The sequence below is a fragment of the Impatiens glandulifera genome, chromosome 3 (genome assembly GCF_907164915.1).
Source record: "Impatiens glandulifera chromosome 3, dImpGla2.1, whole genome shotgun sequence".
Taxonomy (NCBI): Eukaryota; Viridiplantae; Streptophyta; class Magnoliopsida; order Ericales; family Balsaminaceae; genus Impatiens; species Impatiens glandulifera.
Genome location: NC_061864.1, coordinates 8,842,799 through 8,852,894, shown reverse-complemented (window position 1 = coordinate 8,852,894; position 10,096 = coordinate 8,842,799). Strand labels below are relative to the sequence as shown.

The 10,096-nt window shown below is 31.7% G+C and overlaps 2 protein-coding genes across 2 annotated transcripts; both read right to left on the bottom strand.

Annotated features, from left to right (window-relative positions):
* Positions 1–825: 825 nt before the first annotated feature.
* Positions 826–2,204, bottom strand: LOC124929052 (aquaporin PIP1-3-like). Its single transcript, XM_047469315.1, has 3 exons — positions 1,528–2,204; positions 1,277–1,417; positions 826–1,187 (listed from the first exon to the last, which is right to left on the bottom strand). Exons 1-3 carry the CDS (start codon positions 2,152–2,154, stop codon positions 1,095–1,097), a joined length of 861 nt encoding a protein of 286 aa, XP_047325271.1. The 5' UTR covers positions 2,155–2,204; the 3' UTR covers positions 826–1,094.
* Positions 2,205–4,932: 2,728 nt separating this feature from the next.
* On the bottom strand, positions 4,933–7,206 carry LOC124929297 (pentatricopeptide repeat-containing protein At1g09900). Its single transcript, XM_047469621.1, has 2 exons — positions 7,060–7,206; positions 4,933–6,952 (listed from the first exon to the last, which is right to left on the bottom strand). Exon 2 carries the CDS (start codon positions 6,890–6,892, stop codon positions 5,072–5,074), a length of 1,821 nt encoding a protein of 606 aa, XP_047325577.1. The 5' UTR covers positions 6,893–6,952; positions 7,060–7,206; the 3' UTR covers positions 4,933–5,071.
* Between the last annotated feature and the right edge of the window lie 2,890 nt (positions 7,207–10,096).

Here is a 10,096-nt window from a genome sequence, read left to right as displayed (position 1 = left end):
AACTTCCCCTACCAACTAATTGGAGGGCAATGTCAACTCGACAATCGAGACAAAACACAACAAACTTCCCCTACCAACTGAGGGTAATGTCAACTCGACAATCGAGCGACAAACTCAAACTTGTTTCGTGATAACACATTTGTCATAATATCTGATCCATTATCATACTTTCTTTGCAAAAAATCTTTTACAATCAACTGATTCTTATATATGTTGTAAATTATACTCATATTGCTTCGACCGATAAAACTATCGATTTTTTAAAAAGTTTATTGCCCTTAGTTAGTTTTGTTATCTCAAAAGTGTTATTTATCAAACCTCTTAACATAGCAACAATAATCAACTTCACACTTTAAAAAATTATTACATTTTATTAAGTTATCGAACTTTTTATACAATTATTTTGGAGTTTGTTTTAAACTATACGGACTCTTCTGAAACTTACACACAAACTCATCTCTTATTTTGATTTCAAAATTTTGTCGAAACATTAATTAGAGACTTCGAATAAAAGTGTAGTACCTAATAAGTCCAATTGTAATTCTAATTTTAAAGTTAACCTCACAAAAAATTGTTTATAGTCAGTCCATTTAGTTCTAACCAAAATGAGATTTCAATCAATATCTTTTTTTATAAGAAATTTGTGTTTTTCTTTTATTTAGATCAGTTTTTGCAATTCGACCAATCCTCGGGAAGGTGAACACATCAATGTATTATGTCCTCGGCCCCACCACTTCAGTCCACGGAAAAACATAAGAATTCATGATCACAAATTCTAAGATAATGATCACCAAATTAAGATGAAATCGGTTTATATCAATCAACTTGGCAGAAACCCGATGATTATAGGGTTGAAGCAGAAGTGTACAAGAAGCTTTCAAGAAGAAAAAAAACATACCACCAGAAAACACAAAAGAAAGAATAAAAGGAAAAAAACAGGATACAAACGTTTAACTATAATAATAGCCCAATGATATTATTTTTTTTTCTTATCTTTTGTAGGCTTTATATATAGTAAAACTTTCTTCTTCACTGTACAAAATAAACCACGTGACTTTATTCACTAAATCAACAGCCATGAAGTGAAGTGGTAATTACTTGGACTTGAAGGGAATGGCTCTAATCACGACTTGGTGGTAGAGCGCCGCTAAAGCTGCCCCAATAAACGGGCCTACCCAGAAGACCCACTGCATATCAATAATGGAAAACAATATTCAAATCATTAGAAACAAAAATAAAAGATCATCGGACGGGGCAAGACTTTATGCATGCTTACGTGATCATTCCAGGCATGTTCTTGATTATAGATGATAGCTGCACCAAGACTTCTAGCCGGGTTGATTCCAGTACCGGTGATTGGAATGGTGGCCAAGTGCACCAAAAACACAGCAAACCCAATTGGCAATGGCGCCAAGATCTGCAATTTTTGATACATACATATATAGGAGACAGACAGTTTTATTAGAATGGATTAGATTTATTATGAATCAGAGTTAATTAATTACTAGTAACTAGAACGGTGCTTACAGGGACGTGGGAATCACGTGCACTGCGCTTGGCATCGGTGGCTGAGAAAACGGTGTAGACGAGAACGAAGGTGCCCATGATCTCTGCACCCAGACCGTCGCCTTTTGTATAGCCGGGGTTAACAGTATTGGCTCCGCCTTTCAGAAGAGTAAATTGGTTCTTACCCTCGAACCCTTTCACCACGCCGGCGCCGCATATAGCCCCCAGGCATTGCATGACCATGTAGAACACGGCTCTCGTCAAGGATAACTTTCTAGCAAGTAGCAATCCAAATGTAACCGCCGGATTTATGTGTCCTCCTGAAATGCCGGCGGTACAGTAGACGAGGGCAAAGATCATTCCTCCGAAAGCCCAAGCGATGCCTTGGATACCAACTGTGGAACACTTGGTGGGTGCCTTAACCACACCCATCACGGTCAAGACCGTGATGTAGAGAAACAGGAAAGTGGCCACGAATTCGGCTATCCCTGCCCTGTAGAAAGACCATGATGTCAGTTCGCCGGGTTCAAAGAGGGGTGCTGGCGGCGGCTCGGTGTAGTCTTTGTCGCCTTGGGCGGCGGTTCCTATGGGCTGCCTCTCAGTGAATCTGTTGGCTCCTAGCTGCACGTCTTCTTCCTTTCCCTCCATTAGTTATAAAGATTGAACTCAATAATAACACTAGCTGGTGACTGATGAGATTCGATATTGGATAAATGGGAAGAAATAGGGGGGGATTCTTATATTGAAGAAATCCGGTCCAGTACTATTATTAGGGAGTGGCGTAACTCGTAAGGTGGGTCCGATGAAAGCCATTGCTGCCGTATTTGCCAACCGACCATGTATTTTTTTTTCCTTCTTGGAGAAAGAGAGATGATCAATGGTCCCCTATTTGTATTATGTCAAGTAATTGTACCCTAAACTTGTATTATCAGTCGTTTATACCACCAAATAGATTTGTTATATAATAATGTTAAGTTTAAAGACTCTCAATTTTGGACATGACACGAAAACAGACCCGAACCACCGAACTTGAAAAATTCAGGTTAGGATCATTTATTTTTTTGTTCGGATTAAAATTAGGTCGACCTTTTTAACCAGATTAATAAACAGGTCAAAATCGGGTCGACCTGACATGAATCAATGTAGACTCGATAACCCGTTTACAAGTTTCTTTTGTTGAGTTTTATGTTATTTTTTCTTAGTCTCTCACTCATTTTTTTTTGTAAAATTTTGTATAAGTGAATTTGTGATTTAACTTCATTTTTATTTTATATTGATGTTATTTTAATTTGAAATAAAGAGATATGAAATAATTACATCGGGTTTGTTTCGAGTTGAGTTAGGTAAATTGGGTCAAACAGGTCAGGTTTAGGTTAGAGATTTTTTACCCGAATTATTAAACAAGTCAGGTTTAGGTTAGAATCGTTGAACCCATTAACCTTTCAACCCGAACCCGCAAACCTGAAACTTACCTAAATTGTAACTCCTAAGTTTAATAACTTATTGGATGGTATTTATGAAGTTTAGGGTTTAATTTGATTGGAGTGATAAGTGAAAGGGTTAAAGAGAATATAAACAAAGCTAAGGATTGATATGAATTTCTGGCCTCCCACGTTTGTTGAAAACGATGTATTTGTGGGCGGTTGGAAAATAGTGTAATGGGTTGGCTCCTACGTGGCGAAATTTGCACCACTGGTATTGAAGTGGAATGATGTAGATGAGGTTCACCGTCCTGTCCCTCATCATTTGGACCGTATGATTATTTATTGATAATACTTACTAGGTAAAATAATCATCATAATAATAATAATCAAGATAATAATAACAATAGGGGCGGCTTGTTTATTAATAATTAATGGATTTGACAATAGTTTATTCCGCTTTAAATAGATTATCTTACACACTAATATATATTATATGCAAGTCTTACAAGTTACAACACACAAGACAAAAAAATATAAATAAAACAACTAAATACCTACATATTATATTAGTGAAATGTTTAACCTTAATTAATTGTAAAAATTATGTCAGAAAAGTAAACCTAAAAGAAATATGGAATATTTTTAGCATCATTATAAAAAAAAAAATCAATTACACAAATTTAGAATTTAATTTATTTTAATGAGTTTAAGGAAAATAATAGTATTTGATATACTTATTTAAATAGAGACTTTTAAATATATAATTATTTAGACTTTGAGAGTCATGACAAATCTTCAAGGATGTAAATATTATAGATAGAATCTCCATAAATTTTTGTGTGTCATTTAGTACTTATGTACATTATGTGAATTTAATTTGATTAGAAGGGCAAATCATAGTGTAGTATTTGATATACTTATTTAAATTAGAGACTTTTTAATATATAGTTATTTGGACTTTCAGAGTCATGACGACTCTTCAATAATGTAAATATTATAGATCGAATCTTGATAAATCTTTGTGTGTCATTTACTACCTATGGACATCTCGATGAATCTTTGTGTATCATTTATACATATGGACTGTATGTGAATTTAATTTGATTAGAAGAGTAAATCATAGTGTTTATTTTATATACTTATTTAAATATAGACTTGTTAATATATAGTTATTTGAACTTTGAGAGTCACAACGACTCTTCAAGAATATAAATATCATAGATCGAATCTCGATAAATTTTTGTGTGTCATTTTGACATTATATGAATTTAATTTGATTAAAAGGGCAAAATCATAGTACAAGTATTTAGGAAAATATTTTATGAAAAGATAATTAGATTAAAAAAAAAAAAAAAAAGCTAATTCTGATTGAATGCTTTTACAATATGTTCTATATTACTCTTTATAAAGAGACATCTAATATGAGTTACTGGAAAAATGTGACATTAACTCTTGATTTCTTTAATTTTGTTTTATCTATATTTTTCTTGAGAGCAAATTAAGTTAGGAGTATTAATAGTATAAGATATATCAGACACAAAAGTGAGTCTATAAAAAGTAAAAAATAGAATAATTGAAAAGTTGAATGAATAATAGTCAGCCTTGTTTTAAATTATTAGATCAGCAGTTGGAATGGATGGATAAGTCGAAGGAATTAAAAGCAACAGCAGGCCAAGATGAAGATGATCTAATCAAAATCTTCAAAGGATCCTAGTACATGAAACCTCCAACAAGATCTAATCTTGTTCTTCCATTGATGGATTAATCTTTATCAGTGCAAGAAACCAAGTTTCCACCTTCTTTCTGGTCTACCATTGAAGAAACCATATATCTTCACATAAAAGAACCCTTCTTGGTTGAAGAAGATCAATCAATAATGTCTTTATGGGTAGTGTCTTAACTTGATGATGACTTATTCAGATTTGAAGATAATTTGTAGCAGAGTTTCCCTTTCATTTTGTAAATAGTTCATTTTACTTCAGTCAATCCAAATGACCTTCAAAAGATAACTGTCATTTAACTCACTCACATGGATTTCATCAAAATTCAAATGAAGTTAGACTAAACATAAAACAATTCAAATTCAAACACAAAAAACAAACATCACCGGCGACTCGGCCCCAACTGGGCTTAGCTACTTACTATATCTTGACTGCCACCTGCTCGGCCGAGCTTTTCTTTACAACCCCTCTCAAACACAGCTCATTTAACATCTCCAAGGCCTCCTTAACCATACCTTCATGAGCAATACCTTCAACAAGAATTGTATAAGTAGCTTCAGTAGGTTTACATTTCCTCCCAACCATATACCCCAAAAAATCAATCGCCCGGGCAGTTTGTCGAGCCTTACACAGCCCAAGCATGACCGCATTATAGGTAATCGCATTCGGCCGAATCCCCATCCCTTCCAATTCACTAAAGAACTTTATCGCTTCCTCAACTTTACCTTCTCTACTCAACCCTCCAACCAACGAAGAGTAAGTAATAATATCCGGTTGAAGACCCTTTTTCTTCATTTCTTTCAACAACTCAATAGCCCTATCGGTTTTCCCCATTTTCGAGAGCCCATCAATTACCGTATTGTAAGTGATCAAAACCGGAGAACACCCTTTGCTACTTAGCTCCTTGAGAATCTCAACCGCAACCTCAACTTTCCCGTCTCTGCATAAAGCGGTTAGTAGAGTGTTGTAGGTTACGATATCGGGGTAGCAACCTCTCGATACCATTATGTCTAGATACTCAATCGCTCTATCCATTTTCTTCTCTTTGCAGAAACCGTGAACCAAAGGGTTGTAACTTAACGAATTCGGAGTACAACCGTGGTTAGGCATTTTCTCGAGAGTGTCGATCGCTCGACCTAACAAACCCTTTCTACATAAAAAATTGATCAATATGTTGAAAGTGACTACACTAGGAGAGCAGCCTTTTCGAAGCATTTCAGCTAAAAGTTTCTCAGCGTCCATCCACCTTCCGGTACTGCACATACTTCGTAGTATTATATTGTGTGTGATTACATTTGGGTGACAACCATAAGAATTCATATTATTCAAGAACTTGATCGCTTCATCCAATCTTCCTTCTCTGCAGATCCCGTTTATAAGGACATTGTAGGTAACAATGTCGGGTTGACAGCCTTTGTTTCTCATCTCGTCTAAAAGCTTCATTGCCTGTCCAACTCCACTTTCTCTACAAGTGGCTTCTATCAGAATCGTGTATGTGATTACGTCGGGATAACATTCCCTTTGTAACTGTCGATCAAGAACCTCCATGGCTTGTTTTAGTTTCCCACTATCGCATAGACTTCGTAATATCGTGTTGTAAGTAACGACATCTGGGGCGACACTCATTCGATCCAATACGTTTAGCGCATTGTTGATCTCTCCTGATTTACAATACCCGCTTATCAAAACATTGTAGGTTATTACATCTGGAACAGCACCCGATTCTTCGATAATCTCTAGAACCCTAGTGGCTTTATTTGTCTTTCCAGTTCGACAGAATCCGCGAATTAAACTCGTGCAGGGAATAATATCTGGGATGTCGCCGCGAAAAACCATGCTCTCGAGATACTTAAAACCCTCCTCTAACTCTCCGTTTCTTACCAATCTTCTAAGATAGTTATTACTTTCGAATTCTTCATAACCATGTGAAGAAGAATGTTCTTGATTTGAAGAGTGTGGATGGTATTGCTCAAGCGAACGGCCATTTGAGCTAAAGTTTTCAATCTTTGAAACAGCACATACGCGATACCTTCTACTTTGCTTGTGAAACCCAGCTTCGTTCCCAACTTTGGCATTACAAACAGACAGAGGGAGAGGAAGGAATTTGCTACTATTCGAACTAGAACAAACCCTAATCCCGACTCTAGACCCTAATTTGTTCTTCCTTTTGTGTGGACGTTTAAGGCAGTGAAATGAACAGAACCCATCGTGGGATTGCGTCGTATGAACTACAAAATCCATTTTGGCTCCGGATAAAGTCTAAAATCTAAACGAGAGTTGGGTACGCAAGCATCTATCTAGCTGTTACGAAAATGAATCAAACGAGGGAAAAAAGAATAAATTTGTGCTGAACGAACATGCTGACAGTCATGGAAATGGATAAAGAGTAGAAGCTAAAGGAAGCTTACAGCCAGAGTAATAAGATGTAGGTTCAATAGTAGCTCATGAAAGCTTCTGCCGCCTTTCTTCTTCTTCTTCTTATCCGAATTTCTATTCTCCCGAACCCCAAGCCAGATAGATAGACACAACTTTGCAGGATCGAAAAGACAGACAGAGATAGCCTTCAGAGTATAGAAGAAAGAATACAGGGGTAACATGGAAGACAGAATTTCATGTCGAATGAAGATGAAGGATCCACATACAAGGCCCAACCTCTGTTCTAAGCCCAACAAGAAAATCTTTAAAAAAAATGAGACATTTAAAATAATAATAAATATTTAAACATCCTATTTATTTGTTTGTTTATTTATTTATTTATTATAGGAATGACAATTACCCGGTGATGGTCATTGTTCGGGATTACCGGTTCCCTCACAGGAGAGGCAAATAATATATATATTTTTTTAAATATGACTGTTTTGTTCTCCATGTGAGGGGATTAAGGCTACAAATGAGTCAAGTTGATCGTGAGCCACTCGGTCAAAGTTCGGCTTGAGCTTGACTTTGATCGAGTTCGAGCCGAGCTCGAGTTCATATCATATTTGCTCGAAGACTTGTTGAGCTTTTTCGAATATGATAATATATAATATATTTATTATTTATTTCATATTAAAATTTAAAATTTTTTAAAAAAAAATTCTTTTCTCCCTCTCCAAAGCTCATATAGAAATTAGAAGGCCCACAATACACACTATTATAGAACCATTTCCTGTTCTACCCACCTTTCAAACAATTTTTCCCAAACTACCCACCTTTTCATTCACATTCCCAAACTACCCACATTTCTCTCTCTAAATCATTAATCAACCTTTTAATTACACATCTTTCACATTAAATTCACTAATTACTTTATTTTATAAATACAAATATATATAATTAAAATTAATAATATATATTAAATAAAATATATTACATAAATATTAAAATAACACATATATTTTATTACTTAATTTTATAATTATAATATATATAATTAAAAAAAAACATTATAAATTAAATAATACAAATAAATATTATAAACTAAAACAAAAATCATCATCTAACCCTTTAATATTATATATTAAAATAAAATATATTATATAAATATTAAAATAACACATATACTACATTAAATATTAAAACAACACATATTTTATTTCTACTTAATTTTATAAATATAATTATTAAAACTAAACATACTAAATTAAATATCAAAATAAATATTATAAACTAAAATTAAATAAATAACATAAACCTTAAATAAAATAAAATAAACTAAATCTTAAAATATTTATAAAAATATTAATTAAAAAAAAATTAAAAAAAAATAAATTACAATAAATTTTAAAATATACGTGTTATTTTAATATTTATGTAATATATGTATTATTTTAATATTTATATAATATATATTTTATTTTATTTTAATAAATAATATAATATTTTATTTTAATTTATAATATTTATTTAAATTATATTTATAATGTTTAATTTGAATTATATATATTAAAATATATATATATATATATTTATAAAATAAAGTAATTAGTGAATTTAATGTGAAATATGGGTAATTAAAAAGTTGATTAATGATTTAGAGAGAGAAAGGTGGGTAGTTTGGGAATGTGAATGAAAATGTGGGTAGTTTGTGAAAAATTGTTTGAAAGGTGGGTAAAACATGAAATGGTTCCACTATTATATTCTATTGTCATAAAACAAAACCATAATTTCTAATCTATCAATTATAAGTCATAAGTAACTCTTCATCTTTTTTTCTTCTTTTCTCCATCTTCACCATTTCTTCTTCTTCTTCTTTTCTTCCATCTTCACCATTTCTTCTTCTTTCGTCATTAATTTAACTCATTCATAATGGGTTAATACATTTTTTTTATGTTATAATCTATTTTATGGTAAATTAAAATATATTTTCATTTCTAATATAACTATTGCTCCTACGTTTAGATAACCTTCATTTTTTTTGTATTATGAGAAATTTGTGTTTATATAGATCGTTCATAAATCTATATAGAAAAACATTATTATATATATTGATCATAAAGAACAAAATAAGTTTAAGTGCATCAAAATATTAGATAAATATAGAACAAAATTATTATATATAATGGTTTACAATTTATATTAGGGTTAGATACTTAAATTTTGATGATAGAAAAAAGGTAGATAATATTATATTATAATATTTAAAATAATATAATATTAAAAGAGATAAAAAAAAAGGTTAATATATTATATATAATAAAAGATAAAAAAAAATGTTAGTATATATTATATACAATATGTTGAGAGAGAAAATAAATTTATAAAATTAATAATATATTATAATATATAAATAAATTAATAAATTCTTGTTATAAATAAGTTAATAAATCCCGATTATATTTGTACCCAAATAATTTAAATATATATATATAATAATATTTAATAGAAAACTGGTTGAATTTGTTTTCATCAAGTTAAATTTTAGTTATTTGTTTTAATATTTATTTTTTATATTAATTATTGTTAAACTTAAATATTTCATATTATTAAATGCATGTACTTGTGTCATGCTTGAAGAACATGACTTAAAAAATATTAATATATTGAATGTTTAAATAATTTATATAGTTTTGTACTTTGATTTTAAAATTTTATATTTTAGAATTTTGATTAGTGTAATAGTGATCTGATGTTTTTAGATTATCATGTTTTTGGAATTTTAAATAGTTATGTTTGTTTCATATTTTCATTTTAAAATATTATGTTTTAAATATTGAATATATATGAAAATTTGATATTTTCATTTTGAAAATAAATTTTGGTTTGAGTTCGAGCTTGAGTTCGAGCTCGAGCTCGAGTTGGAACTTGAGTTCGAGCTTGAGTTCGAGCTTTTCAAGTCGAGCCGAGTTTATAGGTATATAATCAAGTCGAGCTCGAATTCAAATTTATAAACTCGTTCGAGCTCGAGTTCGAGTCGAGCTAATAAATACTAAATCAAGTCGAGCTCGGGCTCAAGCAAGTTCAAGC

Coding starts and splice junctions, on each gene's coding strand:
- LOC124929052 (XM_047469315.1), bottom strand. CDS start 2,154: ATGGAGGGAAAGGAAGAAGACGTGCAGCTAGGAGCCAACAGATTCACT. Junction 1,418..1,527: donor CACGTGATTCCCACGTCCCT/GTAAGCACCGTT, acceptor CAAAAATTGCAG/ATCTTGGCGCCATTGCCAAT. Junction 1,188..1,276: donor AACATGCCTGGAATGATCAC/GTAAGCATGCAT, acceptor ATTGATATGCAG/TGGGTCTTCTGGGTAGGCCC.
- LOC124929297 (XM_047469621.1), bottom strand. CDS start 6,892: ATGGATTTTGTAGTTCATACGACGCAATCCCACGATGGGTTCTGTTCA.